The sequence below is a fragment of the Mytilus galloprovincialis genome, chromosome 2 (genome assembly GCF_965363235.1).
Source record: "Mytilus galloprovincialis chromosome 2, xbMytGall1.hap1.1, whole genome shotgun sequence".
Taxonomy (NCBI): Eukaryota; Metazoa; Mollusca; class Bivalvia; order Mytilida; family Mytilidae; genus Mytilus; species Mytilus galloprovincialis.
The window spans coordinates 23,654,731-23,681,818 of record NC_134839.1 but is presented as its reverse complement, the minus strand read 5'-3'; the positions used below and the strand labels follow the sequence as shown (position 1 = coordinate 23,681,818).

Below are 27,088 nucleotides of genomic sequence, written 5' to 3'. Positions count from 1 at the left end.
AAAATCAATAGAAATACTCAATCTTTATGATTTTCATTGGTATCTTCTGCCCTGTTTTACAATACAATGTACAGTAGTAATAAGATACCATTATTTTAGCTAGGTGTCTAAGAAATTTGAAAGCAACTTTGTTTTAGCTTTAGATGGATAGGAAAGCGACTTCTTTGCCCCAGTCTCCTGGTGACGTGAGCCCTAGTCTATACCATTATTTTCAGCATATGAGTGAATGAGTGAAGTTTTTTTTTTTTTATAACACAAACAGAAACAAAAAGTTGGGATGACCAACTACCTTCAAATTTGATTGTTAATTCACACCACATGATCAATCAATTGTATTTTTTTCAAGATTATGAGTTAAAAAATAATTCTAAGAGTATGATTATGGCTTGTATAGCAATCCTGCATTTCATAAAGAAATTAGTTTGATTTACAACTAACTATAATTTGTGTAGTTTGTTAAGGTTTATGACTGGATGCAAGTCATACATCTGTTTGTAAAATCACTGGACTGGAGGAGTACAGACTTGAAGTTCTTGATAATTACCCTCAAGTCCCTAGCCCTAGATATTGAAGCTGTGAAAAGGTGACATGTTTTGATAAAATTGCCCTCAAGTCCCTAGCCCTAGATATTGAAGCTGTGAAAAGGTGACATGTTTTGATAAAATTGCCCTCAAGTCCCTAGCCCTAGATATTGAAGCTGTGAAAAGGTGACATGTTTTGATAAAATTACCCTCAAGTCCCTAGCCCTAGATATTGAAGCTGTGAAAAGGTGACATGTTTTGATAAAATTGCCCTCAAGTCCCTAGCCCTAGATATTGAAGCTGTGAAAAGGTGACATGTTTTGATAAAATTGCCCTCAAGTCCCTAGCCCTAGATATTGAAGCTGTGAAAAGGTGACATGTTTTGATAAAATTACCCTCAAGTCCCTAGCCCTAGATATTGAAGCTGTGAAAAGGTGACATGTTTTGATAAAATTGCCCTCAAGTCCCTAGCCCTAGATATTGAAGCTGTGAAAAGGTGACATGTTTTGATAAAATTGCCCTCAAGTCCCTAGCCCTAGATATTGAAGCTGTGAAAAGGTGACATGTTTTGATAAAATTGCCCTCAAGTCCCTAGCCCTAGATATTGAAGCTGTGAAAAGGTGACATGTTTTGATAAAATTGCCCTCAAGTCCCTAGCCCTAGATATTGAAGCTGTGAAAAGGTGACATGTTTTGATAAAATTACCCTCAAGTCCCTAGCCCTAGATATTGAAGCTGTGAAAAGGTGACATGTTTTGATAAAATTACCCTCAAGTCCCTAGCCCTAGATATTGAAGCTGTGAAAAGGTGACATGTTTTGATAAAATTACCCTCAAGTCCCTAGCCCTAGATATTGAAGCTGTGAAAAGGTGACATGTTTTGATAAAATTACCCTCAAGTCCCTAGCCCTAGATATTGAAGCTGTGAAAAGGTGACATGTTTTGATAAAATTGCCCTCAAGTCCCTAGCCCTAGATATTGAAGCTGTGAAAAGGTGACATGTTTTGATAAATATTAAGACAAACGACAATTAAAATGGTTTGTATTGCAGTATACTCCAACATGTTAATTTTAGTGCCAGGCAAGTTTTCAATCATAAAACAAATGGCATAAATTGAGAAGCAAATAAAATTGAGAAAGGAAATGGGGAAGGTGTCAAAGCGACAACAACCCGACCATAGAACAGACAACAGCCGAAGGCCACCAATGGGTCTTCAATGTAGCGAGAATTCCCGCACCCGTAGGTGTCCTTCAGCTGGCCCCTAAAAAAATGTATACTTTTGACTGTATGAATCAACAAGAGATTTATCTGATGAAAATGTGGGATTCTTCTAATAAACACCTTAATTGCCAAGGGAATTTTTAGTGTAATAAATAAACAAACATCATAGGTTTTTAATTTGTTTACTAGAACAAAATTCTTTGTTTTAGTCCACATTCGTACAGGCATAGCTTACAGCAATTGTTGAATAAGATCTTAATTATATTTTTCAAGACAGGTTTACCACTGTTATGTAAAGGTGTTTTTGAAACTGATCCAAACTATTGAGAAAACTATAGCAGTCAAGCAACATCATCTAGATCTGGACCCTTGTATATATATTTTTTATATTTAGAACAAGATATAAATTAAAGTTTTCCTGATAAAAATGCACTTAAAATAACTGCTGAGGAAAAACAAAAATATCGTTGAACTTTTACTAGAAGATGGATAGCCTTCTCTCCTGTCCTAAGATCATCAATAAATAATACACAATATAACACCACATATGTAGATCAGTCTGTTGTTTCCACATCCTGTGGTTGTGCTATATGAATGTCTTCTCCAAGTGATTCTAATAGTTCTCTTCTATACTCATCAAAGTCTCCTTCAATTTCATTTAATGTCTGATCTTCTACAACCCATAATTGACAATCTGTCTCTCGAATCAGTCTTTCATCGTGACTAACTATGACAACACCTACAAGCATTCAATATTCACGTAACATCCAATAAATACTCAAAATTATAAAACCACATAAATGCATTACAGTACATCAGTTTTATTTAACTTTTTTCGTGGAGATCCTAGAGCCTTAATCCCATTTCTTTCATCACAGCACTGTTAGAATTGTCTAGTTGTCAATCATACCATCTTCTTATTTATATACATATACTTATGAATAAAAGAGATGTGGTTATAATTCAATGTGACAGCAACTGAAGATGCATACACACAAAACCATGACTTCTAATCTTAAAGTTAACATGATTATGGTCTTCTACAATGGATAAGTGACTATTCAATGTGTCAAACTTTTTCTTTATTCTAATCTAGAATTGATGTGAACAAATTAATCTCGGGATATAAATGATCTATTATTTAAAATAATCACCCTAGAATGAAAATATAATGATATATGACAACTTGGTACAGACACATGAAAATGTGGAACAGTTGAACTGGTTTTTTTGGTTTTTTTTTTAAATCTCGACTCTCGAGCTCCCTCCATTTCATCTGACAGTAGAATAAAACATACAGTAAGATCAGTACAAAAAGTGTATAAATATATATTACCTCCTTCAAATGCATTGATAGCATCAGCTAAAGCATCGTTAGATTCTATATCCAGATTATTTGTAGGTTCATCCTGTGAAAAAATGTGTGAAAATTTTAAAGTATTGTACGAATTGAGTTAAAAACTGTCCCAACTTTATAAAAAACACAGGACTTTTTTATAGAAATAAAGCAAGTAAAAGACATAAAAATACAAAAAATGTACATCATACTTTATCACACAGCAATATCATACTAACGGTCAAATTTTACATAAATTTATTGGTCTTTTATATTTAATGACTATTTTGGAAAGTAAATCAGTGTTTTTAAACATTTTTCATTTCTGAATACCACATATTCACTGTTTGATTTTATAAGACAATTGCTGTTGCTTTTGGCTTTTTCAATCCTCGACACCAGAATTGGAAAATTTATCAAATTTTGAACAGATATATCATGTTAAGGAGGGGTATTTGCGAAAAATACCAGTCGAGAGAATGTTAAATTTCACGAGCCGTAAGGCGAGGGAAATTCATTCTCAAGACTGGTATTTTTCGCAAATACCCCTCAATAACATGATATATCTGTTTAATTACACCGAATGTTAATGTACTAAAACGCATTGATGATCGTGACGTTACAAGCGTCCAGTCAGATAGAGTATTTTTTGGCAAATACCACGGCAGAGAGGGTAAAAAAGGCATATCCTTTTAGCAAATACCCCGGCGGCGTTAAAAATGAACGATATTCATTTGATAACAGTAAATTGGTGAAAAATACACTGGCTATTAACCAATCAAAAACCCGGATTCTTACATAAGGTGTAATTAAATCAGTTATTAACCTCACACAATTTTTATGGTTTCTATTAAAAACAAACTGGTACTACCTATCCTTTTCCTCTCAACATGCTCATCTTTACAATATGGAAACAGGTTCCCAATGAACACAGTCACAAATTTCACATAAATAATCTCTACCAGGCTTTGAATAATGCATGGAAAGCTTTCTATTAAAATGTATTGGTTTCATTCTGTTCTGATGTAAAACAAGGTCACAAGACATAATCGATGTTTCTGAATGGCAAATTTTCAAAGGGAAATAACTTTTTAAGCTCATTAGAAAATTTCACTCTGCATCCATTCACCTATAAAATGCTCCTCAAGGCATAGCTTGATGCGACTGCAGAGGTTGAACCATAAACAGATGGGGCAAGAATGAACACAACATTCAAGCTTGTTTCAGCTCTGAATCCAGAATGTGATTAAATATTTGACACATCATATGTCTACAAAATCTATAAATGCCACTGACCAGAATGAGTACATCAGGTTGTCTACTTCGTAAATCAGCTAAGGCCACTCTAGATTTCTGACCCCCAGACAGATCTCTTATCTTAATTGTATGTGCATGACTTGCTAGACCAAATCTTCCCAACATTTTCCTGGCATCCTGGTAGGGAATGTTGAACAATCTCTGAAATCAATGAATATTTTAATTATGAGATTATTATAGATTCATTATTATTAGTTGGATGCAAATTTTAGTGGGTAAAGATGAATTGTCTAACGACTCACACATTTTCTATAGGCTTGAATGCATACTTTGGTAAAGCCTCAAACTATTATATCCACAAAATACATATTTTTCCTCAATACAAAAGAATTGGTACCAACAAAAATGAGTGAATCCACAGTAGACTGTCTCCACCTACATATCTACTACATATGTCTTAACATGATGACTGTCTCCACCTACATATCTACTATATATGTCTTAACATGATGACTGTCTCCACCTACATATCTACTACATATGTCTTAACATGATGACTGTCTCCACCTACATATCTACTACATATGTCTTAACATGATGACTGTCTCCACCTACATATCTACTACATATGTCTTAACATGATGACTGTCTCCACCTACATATCTACTACATATGTCTTAACATGATGACTGTCTCCACCTACATATCTACTACATATGTCTTAACATGATGACTGTCTCCACCTACATATCTACTACATATGTCTTAACATGATGACTGTCTCCACCTACATATCTACTACATATGTCTTAACATGATGAGCAAATACAGTTTTATCTTTTATACACTTGGCCCAATTTATGTCAGGTTCAAAAGTTTTGAATGCCTATGTTATTTGATTTCAATTCCTTGAACATTTATGATGAACATTCTGTCTTTACTAATATTTTTCACATTCCACCAGATCCCATGATTGTCTTCATGACATCCTTACACTAAATCCATTTGATGTGTACTGATTGATATTTAAGTCTTTCTCATACAATTGATTTATTTATTGTTTCTGTCTTTGAACTAGATTTCAGTAACTGTGAGTGTCTTCAGTATTTTTGCTTGTTTTTTTTTTTGTTTTTTTTATGTGCTTTGGTGGATCTGATCGAGTCCAGCACTTTTAAACAGATTTTTTTAAATTGTTCTGATGTATGGCTGTTTAACCACTGTTATAGTTTATGGTTGGGTTGGTAGATGGAAAACATGTACATGTTGATTCTGCCGCATTAAATGTGTGCATGCTCAAAGTCAAGAACCTTGAACCTGTAAATCAGTTGTCATTAATTGCCGTATATCAAATTTGTTTTTTTTTCCTGTGTTTTTAATGAATCAGGACATTAGTTTTCTAGTTCAATTATTTCTACATTTGTCATGACAGGTTTTTTAATAGCTTACTATGGGGTATGGCTTTTGTTCATTGTTGAAGGCCATGTTGATACATATACTTGCTAACTTCAACATTATCTCCAGCAGAAAGTTGTCTAACTGAAAGTTTATCATCATGCATGTAATAGCTTTATATCTTATACTGTATAGCGGGATAATATTGTGGGGTGTAGTTTTTCGCTTATTTACGCAGATAGAATGAAATCGCCACAATAAATTCTACCAATTTAAAAGTACACATGCAAAAGTATTGATAAAGGATTTGAATCCACCAAAATATTTTGTATACTTTATTTAATGAAAATCGCCAAAATATTTTTTATACCTTATTCAATGAAAATCGCCAAAATTTACACTCGTGAAAATAACCCACTATACGGTAACTCACCTGTAAATATTCTACTGCAGATTCGTCTAAATTTAACTGATCAGCTGAATGTTGGTTATATTTTCCAATTCTCTGAAAAAAATAAGGGGTCATCCATTTATTCAATGAAGAATGTAAAAAACAACCCACCATACTTTGAACCTCAGCAAATTTTGAATAATAATCAATCAATAAGTGTACATTATCAAAATTTGAATATTAATAAATATTTTATCAAAAAGTGTCATTAATTGATAGTTAATCAAAAACTGTGCAGAAATGTTCAAATTACTCTAATTGTTCCACTATTATAAGATAACACCAAGAAAAGGAAGTCTTAGAACACACATTTTTTATCCAAATCTTTATTGAAAAACAAAGGTGTAATAGTTTGCTGGCAATATCTCTCCTAACCTTACAATTTTTGTCAAATATCATTTTTTCATCAGGCTGAATCATATGCATTAAATAAGAAAATGTTGATTTATAGGGCTATTCCATGAATTAATGTTACAAAGGGGCACTTACCCAACTCCAATTATTAAAATAAATTCAGAATGTGTCCATGATGGACACAGATGTATCGTATCCCCTTGTATTAAAAGATGGTATATTATGTAATTTTTCAATTTACAAAGGAACATACATAACTCAAGAACAGCAAATTAGACATTGGTCTGTGGTATGTCATTATTAGTGGTTACAGAAAGCTAGCTTAATTTGATTTTCTAATAACAGCTGCTCAAATGCAGTGGTACTTATGAACTAATAAATCACATATATTTAGTAATGTCAGTTCCCTGCAATAGAGGCATCAATATATCTGCTTATCATTCCTGAGCACCTAAGATCACCCCCAGTTTTTGGTAGGATTCATGTTAACGTTGCTTTGTTTTTAGTTTTCTATGTTGTGTCATCTGTACTATTATTTGTCTGTTTGTCTTTTTGATTTTTAGCCATGGCGTTGTCAGATGTCAGATTATTTTCACTCTATGTGTTTGACTGTCCCTCTGGTATCTTTTGCCCCTTTTTTGTGAAAAGAGGGGTTCTCATTGGGGGGTTCTGATCCCGAATCCCACTTACTGATTTGTCAGATTCCCGCTTCCCGTTTACACTATGTACGTAAGCAATTCTCATTTTTTTTGTAATTTCTTGTGTTGCACTTGACTTCATTTCCTGTTTTCACCTACTCGGTTCTTTCCAAGTTTGTTATCAACCTTCACAAAAGAAAAATCAAGTGTATAAAATGCAAAGCATTACTTACCAGTCTGTGGTTTTTCCTCATTTCTCCTGTTGTCTAAAAAATAAATGAATGAACACTACATAAACTGTCTATAAAAATAAACAAACAATTTAACTACAACTATAAGCTAAATCTTAAGTTTAGTTATATACAAGCATGAAACTTGATTACTTCTATTTCTCTTTTTATTATGCCCCACCTACGATAGTAGAGGGGCATTATGTTTTCTGGTCTGTGCCTCCGTTCGTCCATGCGTCTGTTCGTCCGTTCAGGTTAAAGTTTTTGGTCAAGGTGGTTTTTGATGAAGTTGAGGTCACATCAACTTGAAACTTAGCACACATGTTCCCTATGATATGATCTTTCTAATTTTAATTTCAAATTAAAGTTTTGACCTCAATTTCATGGTCCACTGAACATGGAAAATTATAGTGGGAGTGGGGCATCCGTGTACTATGGACACATTCTTGTTTCTCTTCATATCATTTAGCAGTAATGATTACGTCAAATATGATTTCTTTAAAAAGCATACCATAAATACTAATAATAAGCAGTTGTCATAAGATAGCATAACCCTATAAGCATATTGAAATCATAACAAGAAGGAAATGACATAATTAGAAGGAATTTAATATGAAGCCAAAAAAATGGCTTTTTAGAAAATTTTGCAGGAAATACTTTTGAACATATATATAATATTTCATCAAATATGTTTGTTTAAAGTCCCTTAACTCTGGAATTAAAAACCAGAAAATTTTCAGATCAAAAGCCAATGTGCAATCACTTATATGAACAACAGATTGAAGTTTGTAGTAATTTGATTCAAGCATACAAGAGAGAGCTCATGATATTTATGCTAAAAAATATACTATCTTCTACATAAAGAAAGGCATCAAGAAGATTGTTTGTTACACAAGAGACTTAGTACTTACTGGTTCAATATCTCCCGTTAACAATTTCAGGAATGTACTTTTACCAACACCATTAGGTCCAACTATGGCAACTTAAAAAATAAATCTCTAGGTTAATAACTGATTCATAAACATAACATGGATAAATTATATAACAAAAGTTTTATTCAAATATGTTATAGTGCTACCCAAGGATATATTTATAGCCCTGTGGAAAGCCCAATACTTCATGCAATGTAAGATCTGTAATTTATATGCTTACGGTACATGCTATAAAACTATTCATTGAAAAACTACCTTATAATAATCAACAATAAATGACTTACATAAGCATTAATTCTATTCAACTTTAAAACTTAAAACTTGTAAATATCAATTGTCACAATCATAATAAACCTTTTGAATGCTGATAATAGAACAGAAAATAATAATGTAAAACTGTTAATTAATATAAAAAGTTGAGTGCAAACAGTATTAAATGGCTCTCACCTCTTGACTTCATATCAATACCAAAATTTAGCTTTTTAAATAGGAATTCACACTTGTCATACCTAAAATCAACATCTGAAACAGAAAAAAAAATCATTTTAATATGAAAGACAAAGATGAAGGTATGGTAAAGCACTAGAATTCAAAGTCATCATCCTTTAGCCTGTCAGGTTTTTAAATTGTTTAATTTGTTTTACATATTGGCATTATAAGACTAGGACTTAAATTAATACTTCTTGCAAAATTTTAGAAACTGCTAAAATAGTCTCATTTCAAGATCTTGTCATAAGTGTTTAGCAATGAGTCAGAGCTTTGCCAAGAAAGATATATCTTGACACATGTCGTCTATGGACTAATACACAAATTTCAACATGTATACATATATAACATACTTGTGACCTCACTCTTCCCTCACACTACCACATTATGTATGTGCCTATACTAAGTCAGGAACCTGTAATTCAGTGATTGTTTTTTGTTGCTGTATATTATATTTGTTTATCTGTTCAATGTGTTAATCTGTACATAAATCAGGTTGTCAGTTTTCTTGTTTGAATTGTTTCAAAATTGTCTATTTTGGACGTTTTATAGGTGAACTATGTTGTATGGGTTTTGCTCATTGTTTAAGGCTATATGTTGACCTACTGTTGTCAACTTCTGGAATTGGAGAGTTGTCTAATTGGTAACATACTGCATCATCTTATTTGTATATGTACATTTCTTAACTGATGCTCTTTAAACATGTTAACTGAGAGGCAATGGATTAAATTTTTTTAATCAAACAATGTCACACAAACTTTTCATTTACTACAACAGGGAACTATACTCTGTATGTTAAAATAACTTACCAATAAGTCCTAAAACAGGCGGACTGAGGGGTGCTGGATTAGGGAAGTCAAATTTGACAGTATATTCTTTAGGTCGAGGCAATAGTTCTTGTGGCCCTTTGTCTTCCTCTGCAGTCTGTAATTTGGATTTGTTTTTTTGTTGTTTCCTTGTCAAAGCCTCTTTCTGCTTGGCTTCCTAAATAAAAGAAACATAACTTTGTTAGAAAACTTTTGAATCAAAGAATAATAAGTGGAGAAGGGGTCCATGGGACACATACGATGCACCAACTTCCATTTAAGATTTAAAAGGACATAACTCAAGAACAGAAAAAAAAGTATTGTTACCCAGAATTGTACTTGATCAGAGTTTTGTGGTAACAGTTATTGTGTATAAGTTTCAAAACATTTGGTTGAGGAATATTTAAGTTAGAGAACTTGTGTGGATGTACAAAATACAATGAAAAATAGAAAAAAAAACTTAAAAATCATTTTTTAATTGAAATCCAAATCACAACAATATATAGATGTTTCTTATATGTTTTGAGTTTATTAAACCAAATAAATAGGGAATGTGTCCATGGGATACAGATGATGCCCCCACTTGCATACTTTATAAAGATAGAATTAGACATAACTGAAGAATGGTAAAATGATGCTACCCTAATTTGTACTTGATCTGATCTTTGTGGTAACTAGATATCATTGAGATGGGAGCCATCTCTGTGGGCCCCGCTGTGAATAATGTGCATTAAAAAATTGTATCTTTACCATAGGACATGGGTTTGTCAACTGAAATCAAAGTTTTTGACCTTGACCTTTGACCTATGAAGTTGTAAATAAATTATGACACACCCTTTGGTGTTGGTTTATAAACATGTCAAGTATAAACTTTGAAATGATAAAGGTTCTCAAGATATAGAGCGGACACGATCTTTACCATAGGACATGGGGTTGTCAACTGAAACCAAAGTTTTTGACCTTGACCTTTGACCTAGGAAGTTGCACATAAATTATGACACACCCTTTGGTGTTGGTTTATATACATGTCAAGTATAAACTTTGAAATGATAACGGTTCTCAAGATATAGAACGGACACAATCTTTACCATAGCACATGGGGTTGTCAACTGAAACCAAAGTTTTTGACCTTGAACTTTGCCCTAGGCAGTCGTTCATAAATTATGACACACCCTCTGGTGTTGGTTCATATACATGTCAAGTATAAACTTTGAAATCATAACGGTTCTCAAGATATAGAGTGGACACGATCTTCACCACAGGACACAGGGTTGTCAACTGAAACCAAGGTTTTTTGACCTTGACCTTTGACCTAGGAAGTTGTACATACATCATGACACGCCCTCTGGTGGTGGTTAATAAACATGTAAAGTATAAAGTATGAAATCATAATGGTTCTCTAGATATGGAGCGGACACAAAGTGTTACGGACGGACGGACGGTACGACGGACGGATGGACGGACGGACAGACTGATCACTATAGGGGACCGCCTTTGGCGGGACCCTAATAAGCATTGTGTGTTACTTTTTTAAACATTTGTTTGAGGCTAATTTAAGTTAAAGAATGGAAATGAAAATTCAGTATTATAAAGGGGCGTAACTCTTAAGAACGGTTAAAGTGACACCACCAAATTCAAATTTGAGATGTGTATTGTGACAATACTCCTTTTGTACAAGTTTCATAACTTTTGGTATAGGCAAACTAAAGTTAAAGAATGGAAACCAACTTTAGGCAGTGATGGACGTATGAACATACGGATGTACAGACAAGGGTAAAACTAAACGGCCCTCTGCTAAGGCGGCTGTATAAAAATGGTTTTAGCATACAATTTTGACCATGTACATCAATTTGGAATAAACTGTATCTAAAATAAAAATTCAATTAAAAAATAAATCTATTCCTTATACAATTCTATTCAATACTTGCAGCTTGTTTTGTTGATTTTCCAGATGATTTCATTTCTCTCAACATTTTTTCCTGCTTTTCATATGCCTTCAGTTGTTCTTTTCTTTTCTGTACCAACATTTTCTTGAATGTTGCTAAAAAAATTAAAATATTTTTTTTTCTCAAATTGAAGTAAATAAAATATAGCTTAATTTTAAAATCAAGAACAAGTCCATTCACACCACCATGATGAACAAAAAAAAAATCTAACTATATTACATGAATGAAATAAGTTCTACAACTGTGGAAATTCAAATTTGGATGCTTGGGTAAGGTAAATTAATATAATGTTTGGATGAAAACCATGAATGTTTAAACCTTTAATCTTTGATAGAAAAATGACAGTTAAAAATTTTAAACAGTACATACTGGTCTAATAAAGTAAGAATTTATAAAGAAATGATGCCTATAGCTATTAGGTACATCTTTACAGATGACCAACATGTACCATGATATGTAGAACCTAACATTATTGCCTCTGTAATATAGAATGTGTACCAAATGACTTTGAGATACTATAAGAACTATCTTTTTGTGAAACCTTTCATAATTGCCACTGTAGAAGAAATGTTTTACTATTGTTGCCTCCCTATATGTAGAACCAATCATAATTGCCTCTGTAGAAGAGATGTTTTACTATTTTTGCCTCCCTATATGTAGAACCAATCATAATTTCCACTGTAGAAGAGATGTTTTACTATTGTTGCCTCCCTTTATGTAGAACCAATCATAATTTCCTCTGTAGAAGATGTTTTACTATTTTTGCCTCCCTATATGTAGAACCAATCATAATTGCCACTGTAGAAGAGATGTTTTACTATTTTTGACTCCCTATATGTAGAAACAATCATAACTGCCTCTGTAGAATAGATGTTTTACTATTGTTGCCTCCCTATATGTAGAACCAATCACAATTGCCACTGTAGAAGAGATGTTTTACTATTGTTGCCTCCCTATATGTAGAACCAATCATAATTGCCTCTGTAGAAGAGATGTTTTACTATTTTTGCCTTCCTATATGTAGAACCAATCATAATTGCCACTGTAGAAGAGATGTTTTACTATTGTTGCCTCCCTATATGTAGAACCAATCATAATTTCCTCTGTAGAAGAGATGTTTTACTATTTTTGCCTCCCTATATGTAGAACCAATCATAATTTCCTCTGTAGAAGAGATGTTTTACTATTTTTGCCTCCCTATATGTAGAACCAATCATAATTGCCTCTGTAGAAGAGATGTTTTACTATCTTTGTCTCCCTATATGTAGAACCAATCATAATTGCCTCTGTAGAAGAGATGTTTTACTATTTTTGCCTCCCTATATGTAGAACCAATCATAATTTCCTCTGTAGAAGAGATGTTTTACTATTTTTGCCTCCCTATATGTAGAACCAATCATAATTTCCTCTGTAGAAGAGATGTTTTACTATTTTTTTCTCCCTATATGTAGAACCAATCATAATTTCCTCTGTAGAAGAGATGTTTTACTATTTTTTTCTCCCTATATGTAGAACCAATCATAATTGCCTCTGTAGTACAATATGTACTATAATAATTTTAGAACTATTTTCTCTTCATGTAGAACAAACCTTAGTTACATTATGTACATTAATACTACTTGTTACTAAATATAGAACCTACCACATAATTGCCCACCTAAATATAGAACCTACCATATAATTGCCTACTTATATATAGGACCTACCGTAATTGCCTCTGTAGTAGAATAGTTTTTGTTGATCTAAATGTATAATATCTGAACAAACATTATCCAAGAAACTCTGGTCATGGGATACTATCAGTAATGTTTTCTTCCAACCCTGTAAGTAACTGTAAAAACAAGATTTAATTAGTACAGTCAATTCATTATTATTCGTTGGATACCTATTTTTCGTTAGTCTCGTATGTACAACATTGTACAAGTAAACCAAAAAAAATCATAGAAAAAGTTTTTTTTATATTGTTTGACAAGAATCTTAGAATGCCTTTGGTGTTCATATGTTGTATCTGAATGACACCATAAGAAAGATCCTCTGTACAGAACCTTTAAGACATGGTTCTTGATGAGTTCAGTTTAATTTCATTTCATTGATTGGGTGTTCAACACCATTTCAGGACTATTTTGCTATTCCGTGGCAGTCAGTCATTAGTATTACTGGTGGAGGGATTGCCCCGAGAGAAACATCGACCATGCGTAAAAAAATGAAAATCAGCAACATGATTTGTTCCTGAATAAGAGGGGCAAGATCTGCAAACCGTTCCAGAGCACTTGAGATGATCCCGTGTTTTTATTGGGGTTCATGTTGCCGAAAATTTAGTTGTCTTTGTAATGTTTTGCTGACTTGTTTGTTTTATTGTTGTCTTTGGTCTATCAAGCAAGATGAGCTACCAGGGTTTCCGCTGGCGGTCGCCATTTTCGCAATTTGCGAAAAAATAATAATTGTGGCGATAAAAATTCGTCATTTGCGAAAGAATTTGGCGCAAGAAATATATATATAACGATTTTTTTCCTCCATCTTGTTTATTTTATATTTTTTCGAGTTTCTCGGACTTTACCCGATCAGACAATACTCGGAATTCACCTTGACCTCATTAAGAGTTAGACAGATAATCCATAATCAGCTGATTGCATTTTATAGCTATTGACAACAAAGGACTAATTAATAAAGGTGTTGATTGAATTGTTTGACAAAATGATATGGTCAAATTGCTTCCGCTAAATGTCAAATAAAGAATTTATTTACATCTTTGCGACGCACGTGTTTGAAGCAAACTTTTGACGTTTCCTCTCCCTTTAAAGATAGTTTAGAAAAGAAAGTTGTTGTTGTTACGAAAAATGTTCAAAAGCAAGAAAAATTGCCGATTTAAAACTTTAATAAAGTTGTTTGAGTGACACACATGTTTCAAGCATAGTTGTAAGTCTCAACTTTTTCATTTACGATGGTCAAGAAAAGAAAACTGTTGTTATGAAAAATTCTATCCAAAAGGTTGGTAACCCTTCAATGTAATGACTACACATGAAATAAGGGATCAATTGCATGTGATAAAAGCTTTTGTTTTGTTGTAAAAATGACTTCTTAGTACAAAAGGGCACAACAGTATTTTCTTTTAAACTTTCCCTACGAACTATACTGGTATTATATGATCAAAACATGTCCATTAATTTTGTTATATCCATGACTTATCTTCTTTGTTATTAAAAGTTTAGTGGCCCCCTTATTTTTAAAAGTTTTTTAAAATACAATGAATATTTTTCCTTTTTAAGTTAAACATTTGTTAAAAGAAATTCTGTTTTTTTAAAGTAAAATTAATGTTTAGTGTTTATTCATTAAAATGTAGACTCTAAACTAAGTTTGAAAGAATAATCAGAGACACAATGGGGCAAAATCATCTTATTAATAAGGGAGGGGTTGGAATAAAAAGGTAAATTTTAAAAGAAAAATATATTAATGTTACTTGGCGAAAAAAATAATAAAGTGGCGAAAAATATATTGTTTTGGCGAAAGAGTTGGCGAAAAAAATAATTGACCCAGGGGAAACCCTGTGAGCTACTGATCTATATTCATACTGTTATAGACGTATAATAATATTCAAACATTTAGATTATGCCAAGTCTGGAATATGACAGTTGTTATCCATTTATTTGATGTGTTTGAGCTTTTGATTTTGTCATTTGATTAGGGACTTTTCTGTTAAAATTTTCCTCAGAGTTGTATTTTTCTGATTTTACTTTTGGAAACCCACATGTACATGTATCTTAACAGAGCCTCATTAACATTTAAATATGATTGAATATAATTGATTGAAATTTCATTCATCTACAGAAGAGAGTTTATAAAACTCTAGAAGTTTTAAACTACTTACTTGTCTAACCAAATAACAGCATTCAAATCTAAGTGATTTGTGGGTTCATCCAACATTAATAATGTAGGTTCCAGAAACAATGCCCTAAAGTGAAAAATAAAATGTGGTTCATAAAACAAATCTTAATCAGATTAGGCGAGTCAACATATCAAAAAAATAATATTCTATCTGCAAAAAAGTATCTAAAAATGCATAAAAATTATCAGTGTTAAGGCTTATACAAGTAAATGAGAATTTTTCTGCTTCTGTCAAAGTAAATACTTTTTGCCTTTTGTTACTTTTTTAAAAATTTTTTAAACATATACTCCTAATAGACTCAATAATCACATTAAATAATGGAACATTCGGAGTCCTTACCTAGCCAATGAGACTCTCATTCTCCATCCACCTGACAAACTTTTTGTGGGACGTTCCATCATAGGAATGGTAAAACCAAGACCTGCCAAGATTCTCCTGGCTTTAGGTTCAGCAGCATCGGCACCAATAGCTCTTAATTCATCATGAACCTAAAATAAATAAAAATGTCTTAATCTTTACTTGCACCAATAGCTCTTAATTCATCATGAACCTAAAAAAAATAAAAAGGTCTTAATCTTTACGTGTAGGATACAATGTACACAATATACAATGTATATCAATCCCAACCTTCCTTTTATGGTCATAAACCTTGTTTTTAAATTTCATAGATTTCTATTTACTTATACTAAAGTTATAGTGCGAAAACCAAATGTCTTTGGACGACGACGACGACAAGGACGACGCCAGCGTCATACCAATATACGACCAATTCCTTATTCCAAAAAAAAAATCATTCCCAAAAGATAAAGTCATAATCTCAATTCAAATTTCTAATAAAGTTTGCAACCATGATAACCCTGTTCAATACATCATACAAGTCTTAAAATATAAAATGACATACATAGTCATGGCTAAAATTAATATTAAGACCTTCATCATTTCTTAATACAAAATTTACAAGCAGTGTAAGGGAGGTAATCAAACATTGTTGTTTTAAATTGGGATTACCTCACTTAGAGTGCCTTTAAATTGTCTTAATTGTCCTTTAACCAGAAAGAAATCTTGTTTTCCCCCTTTTTCCCTCTAATTCCTGGTTTTAGCCATACCCCCCCCCCCCCCCCTCATCTATTTCCCCCTAGTATACTCCCCACATTATGACCGATATCTTTCACAAATACCAATACACAGTTAGAAATTTAGTTTCACATTTTGGCTTTGGTGTTTTTTTTAAATATGAAAGTGTTTGTACAATAAAATTGATTTTCAGATTGTGGAAGAATAATGTAGCCTTCCAAGTTGGTTTATATGAACATTTAGATTTTTTATAGCATGCTTTAAAGGGGCACTAGCTGTCAAATTCATGGTCACCAATTTGACTCAAATTCTCATATTTGATTTATAACAATGTAAAACATTTATCCAAACTATCAAAAGTCTAAAATAAACAATTTACAGAGCATGGGGTAGATAATATATAGGTTCGTTTCGTGTGTATTTTAGTCCAGACGCCATCTAATTAACTATCGATTTGACCTCAGATGACCATATAAAAGATATGAATAGATTAAACCAACACGTGCAACTGGATTTTTATAGGTCTGTTTGATTTTATTTTATAGATTAAAAATAGATGTTTTTCTTTGTTTTAACCGTATAAGAATGATTTTATGTGCATCGAATTAGTAATCAAATGATTTACAGTAGTTTCACTTTCATTGTTGACATTCTTTTTCTTTAAATAACCAGTACACGTACAATGCATGCATTGTCAATCTCTAGCTAGGGGTTAAATTTAAGTTCACATGAATAAGGATTTAAAGAGGTCGACTCATTCACTTGCAAGTGAATTACCAATTATCAATTTTTCTTAGCGTAATTTGACAAAATTGAACCTTTTTGGCTGCAAAAAGCGAATTGTTATTTCACTATTTCACTTTCATTATTGATCAAACTTTAGATTTTTTATATATCTTGTAGCTAGTGCCCCTTTAAAGGCCATTTTCTGTTTAACAGTCCACATTTTCCCATCTGTACCACATAAAAGTCAAGAAACTATTGTAGTGTTATTTCAACAAAGATTTCACCCTCAATTCTTTCAATTCAATTTTATGGAAAAATGAGCAGAAATGCATATGATTTTTTTTAGACCTCTTGACAAATAAATGAATAATGTCTATGGTTTCAGGAAGGGTATTACCCTAATGGATAGAAACTCTCATTTGGACCAAATTTTTGAGACTTTTGTGGCTCCCCCCCTCCTTTTGCAATATTTTGTATCAAGTAAATACAGATTGTTGCCATGGTTACACCAAAAAGAGATTATATTTCACCATTTAAAAATCCGAAATCAAATCTATGGAAGACGCTCTTTCCATAAATATACATATGCGAAACACAAATATAAAGTCTTAATTGTTAGAAAGGAATGGACTCTTGTGGTTAAAAATCATAAGTGTCAATTTAAAGTTTTTTTCCTAACTGTGAATTGCTACCATGGTTGTATGAGAAAGTAGATTTGAACATTTAAGTCATTCTGCAGAAGCTGACATTCACAGAAATCTACAAACCTCTTGTAGTCTGTCCACAACTTTGGTGTTTCCTTTCTCTGCCTCTGCTGTGACGGTTTTTAATTCCTCCAATAATGCTGTCCTCTTTTTATCTGCATTTAAAACAGCAGTTATAGCCTTTGTGTCATCTGCCTGGACCTCTGTAATACACCAACAAAAAATGGAATAGTGACTCAAAATTCCCGAAGCAAACCTCTCAATAGTAATTTTTCAAGGAAATAAAAGATTTTTTAAATTTCATATGGTAGATTATTTTATTAGAAAAGGACCAATCTATATTTTTTCAGGAACACATAATTATCCAAGGTCATCTGGATTTCTTATTGAATCTTTTACCTTGTTCATAGTAAAGCAAATCAATGTTTTACCTTGTTCATAGTAAAGCAAATCAATGTTTTACCTTATTCATAGTAAAGCAAATCAATGTTTTACCTTGTTCACAGTACACCAAATCAGTTTTACCTTGTTCACAGTACAGCAAATCAATGTTTTACCTTGTTCATAGTCAAGCAAATCAGTTTTACCTTGTTCACAGTACAGCAAATCAATTTTTACCTTGTTCATGGTAAAGCAAATCAATGTTTTACCTTGTTCACAGTACAGCAAATCAGTGTTACCATTTTCACAGTACAGCAAATCAATGTTTACCTTTTTCACTATCACAGTACATTAAATCAATGTTTACCTTACTCACAGTACATTAAATCAATGTTTTAACTTATTCACAGTACAGTAAATCAATGTTTTACCTTGTTCATAGTAAAGCTAATCAATGTTTTACCTTGTTCACAGTACAGCAAATCAGTGTTACCATTTTCACAGTACAGCAAATCAATGTTTACCTTTTTCACTATCACAGTACATTAAATCAATGTTTACCTTACTCACAGTACAGTAAATCAATGTTTTAACTTATTCACAGTACAGCAATTCAATGTTTTACCTTGTTCACAGTACAGTAAATCAATGTTTTACCTTATTCACAGTACAGTAAATCAATGTTTTACCTTGTTCACAGTACAGTAAATCAATGTTTTACCTTATTCACAATACAGTAAATCAATGTTTTACCTTGTTCACAGTACAGCAAATCAATGTTTTACCTTGTTCACAGCACAGCAAATCAATGTTTTACCTTGTTCACAGCACAGCAAATCAATGTTTTACCTTATTCACAGTACAGTACATCAATTTTTTACTTTGTTTACAGTACAGCAAATCAATGTTTACCTTTTTCACTGTACAACAAATCAATATTTTACCTTGTTCACAGTACAACAAATCAATATTTGCGGGTATATTTAGAGCTCTGTTTGCCATGTGTCTCAGAAGAGTTGTCTTTCCATGACTGAAAAAAAGTTATAAAATTCTTATGAATAGCAATACAGAAATTTCCCTCTGATAAGAATATCTTATCTGCATCATGAAAGTGTTCATGCCATAGGGATGGTGTTTCTTTGTGTTTATCAAAAAAATATGAAACAATGATCTGGCTTACAGGGATCTGACATTGGCTATACTTTCTGCTGCAAAATTTGTAAGGTCATTACGACAATACAAAAGACAAGAATTTAATGTGCCTCTAGAAAAAGAGGATACAAATGTAGTTGGATTATGGCATAAATTTTATTTTAAGGCTTCCTCCATATGCACTGTGCAGGGATAGTGGCACTTGTCCTCCAAAAATCTGAGACTTCATCACTTCACCATGGTCATCAGACATGGCTGTTTATTAATATATCCAACATAGCAAAACAGATACAAATCATGGGTTTCACTTCTGGACCAAAAAAGTTAAGGAATGACAATATTTCTACATACCAATCAACTTTTTAAAATAAAGATTTTCTATTGTCTTGAGTTTGAGATTTTTTATTTTTCGTGAGTCATGTCAGTTGATATAGTCCATAATTTTTTAATCATACTCAATTAGTTTAAATGGGGAAATATTGTAATGACTATTTTTCATGATTGAAGCAGAAAGAACCTTTCCCCAAATACAATGTCAAAGGACACACCTCAATTCAAGTTATAAAGACTGGTCTTGAAAAAAAAATCTTGGCACACCTTATTATCTCTCCGGGATCCATAAACAAGATAAACTCACCCATTTGGCCCTACCAAACCATAGCGTCTCCCAGCTGTGATGAAAAGATTAGCATTGACAAACAGGTCTTTTCCCATGGCTGATATTGAAAAGTTTTCAACCTAAAATATAATTAAGTTAGAATATCATTTTACCACATAACTCACATCTTTTATTTCAGATTGCTTTTCTAAAATCCCTCCATTATTTTCATCTTCCGTCAGTTTTACCCAAAGGTTACTTGACTATTGAGCAATTTTTTTAAACACATTTAATTACTCATGTCGATGGGAAGAAATAATTTGATTGAAAACAAGTTGATGATTTTAGGAACAAACTAGCAAAATGTAAAATCACAAAAATACTGAACTCCAAGGAAAATTCAATCAAAAAGTCCCTAATCACATGGCATAATCAAATGACAAAACACATCAAATGAATGGACAACAACTGTCATATTCCTGACTTGGTACAGGTATTTTCAAATGTAGAAAATGGTGAATTGAACCTGGTTTTAAAGCGATAAAACTCTCACTTTTATGACAGTAGCATCAAATTCTGTTATTTTTACAACGATGCGTGAACAAAACAGACATAATCCGTAAAATAGTCAAAATATGATTACAGCAGTCATCACTGTGTTACAATCTCAAGACAAACAATCATATATAAAAACACAAAAAGCATGAAAGTGGGACAGAAAATTTGAAGCATATTTTCATCCAACAACCATGAATAAATGTATCTACACTTAAAATAATTTTCAACTGGAAATGATTTAAACTTATTTTTCTTCTCTCTGGGACAACTTCTCCTTGGATTCTGACAAATGCTGAGACTTCAATGCTTATTTGCACATGAATCTGTAGCTTTGTCATTGAAATATTTCTATGATATTGTTCTTTTAATAAATTTTGTAAAAGTTATTTGATGAGTGAGTTCTGAAGTGGTAATTAACAATATTTACATAGCATCAAACATACACAGGGCAACTATAACTAGCATTAGGTGATCTTGTGATCACAGATGTCCTGTTTGTAGAAAAACTCTTTAACATCAAAAGACAAAACTAAAATTCAAATAGAATGTGACTTTGTTTCATAACACTATGTGAAAATCAAAAACATATTTGTCAAACAGTATTTTCATTATAACCAAAAAATACCATTTTTTAAAAGGTACAATGTTACTAAGGGGAAAAATATCTCTTAAACAGAAAATGACAAAATCATCAAACTTGACCTTCATCTTATGTACAATGGCCTTTATCTTATGTACAACTTGACCTTTATCTTATGTACAATGACATTGTGTTGAAATCTAAAAAGATTTGGTGAAGGGTATGGCCCTGAAAACTGAGAAATATCAATTTTAAAGGTAACTAAGGAAGACAACTCTTTGAAATTGTGAAAACCATAAATCTGACAAATTCCTTTTGACAAAAATCAGAATTTTCCTATGAACCCTAATCCATCTATGGTTGAAATAAAACAGTATCTTTAATTTGCACATAACAATGTGACTTGGAAAGAATATCATCATAGTAAACTACATCAACCATAATTCTACTTATATTTATTATGATATTTTTGCTGCTCTTCTGTTCTTCATACTTACCTTAATATCAAGTTGATTTTCCAGAACAGCTGATTTAGATGATTTTTCTGCTTGGGACACTGTAAAATTTAAGGTTGATTCTGAGCCTAAGCTTTTCAACTGGTCTTCAAATTCCATCTGAAATAAAAAAAAAAATCTTGTATTACAATACATGCAACCTTATTTACAAATGTATATTGGATCCTTAATACATGTAACCACATCTCTCTCCCCCCTCAACAGTAGAAATACCATCTTTTCTTTAAAAAAAAAAAAAACTCAGTAAAAATGAAAATAATGAAAAATTAAAATTTATCTCTGTTTAGTGCTTCAAAAGATACCATTACAATTTCAATCATTCAGTGCAGCTTGATAGGACCACATAGGTTGAACCCTAAACAGTTAGGGCAAGTATGGACACACCATTCAAGCTTAGAACAGCTCTTATTTTGGATGGTGCTTTAACATTTGACACAGAATGAATGTGGTCTAGGGCCTTAAACATTTGACACAGAATGAATGTGGTCTAGAGCCTTAAACATTTGACACAGAATGAATGTGGTCTAGAGCCTTACAAATTTGAGATTGGACATTTACCTTTTACTGAATACATGGTTAAATTCAGCATATCAAAGAACCTCCAAGAGTTCAATGGCAAAATAATGATATCTTATTACCTTTTTCTTCAATTTCTTCATTTCTTTCTTGCTTAACTTTGGTTTTGTTTCTTCCTCTGTAATAACATAAAGACTATGAAAATGAAAAGTCAGGTCATGACCTGCATTGAGAAAAAAAATCTCAGGTCATAACGCGTACGACATTTTGCGGGCTCAATTGAAGAACAAAAATATGTTTACATATAATTTATATAGTCAATATGTATATGAATCAGAAACAGTTAGAACATGTATACAAGTTTATTTCAGACTATTGTTATATTCCATAGTAGCAGACTTGGCATTCTTTAAAAGAACTGCACTTGGTTTCAGTTCATAGCAATGCAAATGTGTATTCATTTTACAAGAAAGAAGAGCACACAGTGTATCCTTATTAAGATCAGCCCTACACTCTGTAGCTATTTTCTTTACTAAAGAAAATGCCCTCTCACTGTCTGCATTGCTGTTTGGCAAAACCAGTAATGTTTTAGCAAGTTTTGACAAAACAAAAAATCTTGGCTTGTTTTCAACTACCACTTTGTTATTTTCAACTGAAAGGGCCCTCTTTACTATTTGGGTGGTTTTAGTTTTTCCACAGGAATAACCTGAAGCTATTTCACAGCTCAGGTAAACAGTCCTACATTTTGACTTTTGGTTACATTGAAAAAGACCGATAAAACCGAAGGTCGCATTACTTCTAAATACCGGAAACAATTCCGGTCAGAAATCCGGGTGAAACGGGTAATGTTAGAAATTCCCGGGACCCGCCGGGTAAAGAAAAACTCCCAGGTGAGAGGTGAAAATAACGGGTGTCACCCGCAAAAAACGGGTGAGTTGACAGGTATGATCATAAACAAGAATGTGTCCCCAGTACACAGATGCCCCATCCACATTTTCTTTTTCTATGTTCAGTGGACCTTGAAAATGGGGGAAAATCTCTAATTTGGCATTAAAATTAGAACTATCATATCATAGGGAACATGTTTACTAAGTTTCAAGTTGATTGGACTTCAACTTCATCAAAAACTACCTCGACCAAAATCTTTAACCTGAAGCGGGGCAGACCAGAAAAAATAATGCTCATAAATGGGGCATAAAAATGTTCTTTAGCATTGTTTTAGTATAAACATTGTGCCTGCCAATCGAAATGGAGGTAACAAACAATTACATTTTTCAGTCTCATTGGAATGTGATAATTACAATAAATCCCAAACTAAAGCAGTCAGTAAATAATGCCAAAATATGTCCAATCTGCCTACATTTGGACATCAAAAGTCAATACAATCATTTAAGGTCAATTTCATCTACGTGTAAATTATTTTGTTGTTTCTTGGCTGCACAGTATGTTTCCACAATGGAAATCAGCATAAATTCTGTTTTTTTCATCTTTTTCATGAAAACAGTATAAATTATGACGTAATTGTGACGTCATCAGATAACAAAGTTTGTTTTTATTTTCTTTGTCTTCACCTTATGCATTTCCAAACATTATGTGTCAATTTGAAGTAGTTGTCAAACAATTCATTCAATTGGGGCAAAAGCGGGCCTTAACTCCTTTACCTTTAGTATCACCCTCTTCTTCCTCTCCATTTTCTTCTTCATTCTGTTCCCTTAAGTAAGCTGCATCCCTGTCAACCTCAACTGGGGAGGTTTTCTTTGACGTTCTTTTTTCTTTTTTGACAGTCACAAACTGAATCTAAATTTAAACAAAGAAACATACATGTACATGTATACAACATGACAACAAACCACAAATTTAAATGTCCACAAGATTACAAATTTTCTAAAGGAATGTTTGCAGACTTTGCAAAAACAACAAATTACATGTACATGATGTAGTAATCTAAAAAAGGGAACTTTTCAACAATCCACAAAAAATTGGGTATCCACAAAAATAAATGAATCTACAGTTCTTCTTTGTAACATCTGTATAACTTAAACTAGTGTAAGTATAAACAACTCTTTTGAAAAATGTTGTCATAAAAAAAAATATGTCATTTTGGAGCTCTTCCCATTGACAGACTGTTTTGTAATGCCATTTTGTTTCTGAATTTGATGACAAGCAAATAGTTGCTTGCAGGTGACCCAATTATATAATTCTATAATTTGATTCCTGATAAAAAATCATGATGATACAGTCGATTCCACTTAATTGCATACCGCTTAATAGCATAATTCGGTTAATTGCATAGTTTTCTCCTGCACAAAACCATTTCCCATTCATCTAATGTTAAATTGTCCAGTTATATGCATAGCTCTACAAGTTGCCTTTCGGTTTATTGCATAGAAAATTATTGCCGTCTAGATATGCTAGATAAACTGACGAGATTTTTGACCGGAAACGGTCATTTGGTAAGTATATTTTTCTTGAATGCATCCTTATTTTCGTTATTATTTCATATTTACTTTTGTGTTATTGAAATAAAGTTTTACAACAGTTTCTTTCGTGTTTATATTATGGAATTTGATTTAAAAATAAACCTTGATGTCTACACAGGTAAAGTTTCCCATGTTCTATTTTAAGCCTCAAGGTCATAAAAATGTCAAACAGATAATTGTTGTAAAAGCACTGACCATTCTACTTCAAAGGGTGTTAATAATTGATTGGATTTAAACAATTGTCCATAGATTACATTTGGGGTTAATTTTTAAAACAAAAACTCCTGCTAATTATCGATCATAACCAATGTGAACTCTATTGGGCTTGGGTAGATCTGTATTAATGTTAATATTATAGGGCATTTACATATGGTTAAAGAATTTTATACATCAATCATTTGTTTTTAATATTTTATGAAAAGAGCATTTACTTTTAATTATTATATTTTCTCACTTTCAACACTTGTGTCCAGCAATTAACCCGTACAGGGCCCCACCATTACTGCTTTGCATATACGAAACTAACAAGTTGTTACTTCAGTGCCCAACTGCATATCAACAGCAATTCATTACACATCTATTGTTAAAATAATTATAAACTGTGAAGTATTGTTTAAAAGTTTATTTTAATCAAAACCTAACAATGTACATTGTACATATGGGTCATAGAAACAAATCTATTTTTAGAACAGTTTATTTTCGTATCCCAGGTAAAGGAAAGTCTGAATGCAAATAAACTAAAACTAAATGTGTTTACAATCTTTATTTAAAGAAACAAAATAAAATAACACATATGACACTAGAGTAGACATAAATTTTTATTAGAATAAATCAACATTCAGTATATTGTATGTGGATTACAGACGTTCATCTTTCTTCAGGGATTTCTTTTACTGATCTGTTCTATCGATGTTATTTGACTCTGTCATTTGGCATTTCGGATATAAGCATACTCCGCTTTATTGCATAATTTTGTCTGACAAATAGGCTATGCAAATAACCGGAATCTACTGTACTACAGTACCTCTTCTTCAGTTTCTTCCTCATTATCTTCCTCATTTTCTTCTTCTGCCATCAATTCTGCCAACTTCTTTAACTTGGAAGATTTGCCCTGCAAAAAATCTCGAATTTTACTAACATACATGACATATATGATACACACCATTGACTACAAACATACATGTACATATATTGAAAAATAATAATTGTGGAAATTAAAATTCATCATTTGCGAAAGAATTTGACGAAAGAAATATATATATCGATTTTATTTCGTCCATCTTGTTGATTTATTTTTTTTCTGGTTTCTCAGACTTTGCCTGATCAGACAATACTTGGAAGTCACCTCAAACTCGTTTTTGACAGGAAATCAATAATCATCTGATTGCATATCATAGCTGTAGACATCAAAGGACTAATCAATAAAGGTGTTGATTGTATTGTTTTTAAAAGTGGATAAAATTACTAGATTCAACTGGTGTCAATATATCAATTAAATTAATTTGCATTGAAGTCTATGGAAAATCAAGAGGATTCTTATCCACATCACATCTCAACATTGTTTATATAACACAAATTCTAATCATTGATTGGTCAGTTACATGTGATGTCACTGCAGATCTGAGAATATGGGGCAGAGATTTGTGGCCGTTTGGTTTTGGCCAGGAAATTCTGTTCCCACCAAGAACCATATTATTTTTATCATGGAGCTGGGGACAAGGGTTATGCGGGCCCTGGAGAACTGAGTCAAGGGAAAATGTACCCTGTTTTTAACATGACAGAAGCATGCATGAGGTACATGTAGTGAGGTACGTATGTAACATCTCAGTCGTCTGCTTCATATAAAATGACAAATTCTCTCAGACATATCATTAAGATAATAATAAATTATGGCATGATGAACAGTAATTGGGTGTGATATAAAGCTATTTTTTAACCTTTTCTTTCTTTTTCTTTGGTTTTTCGTCTGATTCGTCCATTTCCAAACCGGCCATTCTCTCTTCTAATTTTGAATCCTCTTCTTCGTCCAACTCACTCTTCTTCTTCTTACCTCTGTCTTTTTTAGGCATGATTTATATTGTCAAATTAAATAGATACGCCGTTGTTTTTAACTGATCAGTTTTCCAGATTGCTCAATCTTATTTACCGGAAGAAGCATGTGTGACGTGATAAACTCAGATACAAACTCCGATACAAATCCGGAATTGAAAGGTAAGCCACCGTGAAAGAAACAAAAAACAAAAAACAAGTCGAATGCATTTTTATTTCAGTTTAGGTCGGGTTTACATGACCATTTCAAACATATATGCTTCTTTTTCTTTGTATTAGATAAGGAACTCACCTATAGGTCAC

The 27,088-nt window shown here is 32.4% G+C and overlaps 1 protein-coding gene and 1 long non-coding RNA gene across 2 annotated transcripts; one reads left to right on the top strand and one right to left on the bottom strand.

The window, feature by feature from the left end:
* Nucleotides 1-238: 238 nt before the first annotated feature.
* On the top strand, nucleotides 239-1,907 carry LOC143063184 (uncharacterized). The gene is made up of 2 exons (XR_012974960.1): nucleotides 239-583; nucleotides 1,514-1,907. It is a non-coding gene; the product is annotated as an uncharacterized LOC143063184 (long non-coding RNA).
* On the bottom strand, nucleotides 1,908-26,894 carry LOC143063181 (ATP-binding cassette sub-family F member 1-like). The gene is made up of 20 exons (XM_076235173.1): nucleotides 26,674-26,894; nucleotides 25,761-25,847; nucleotides 23,918-24,053; nucleotides 22,379-22,434; nucleotides 21,723-21,839; nucleotides 20,127-20,227; nucleotides 19,282-19,367; nucleotides 18,020-18,159; nucleotides 15,792-15,940; nucleotides 15,435-15,518; nucleotides 13,276-13,400; nucleotides 11,548-11,664; nucleotides 9,627-9,797; nucleotides 8,779-8,853; nucleotides 8,311-8,381; nucleotides 7,403-7,435; nucleotides 6,160-6,231; nucleotides 4,374-4,535; nucleotides 3,078-3,150; nucleotides 1,908-2,480 (listed from the first exon to the last, which is right to left on the bottom strand). The coding sequence occupies exons 1-20, from the start codon at nucleotides 26,803-26,805 to the stop codon at nucleotides 2,296-2,298; spliced, it is 2,172 nt and encodes a 723-aa protein (XP_076091288.1). The 5' UTR covers nucleotides 26,806-26,894; the 3' UTR covers nucleotides 1,908-2,295.
* Between the last annotated feature and the right edge of the window lie 194 nt (nucleotides 26,895-27,088).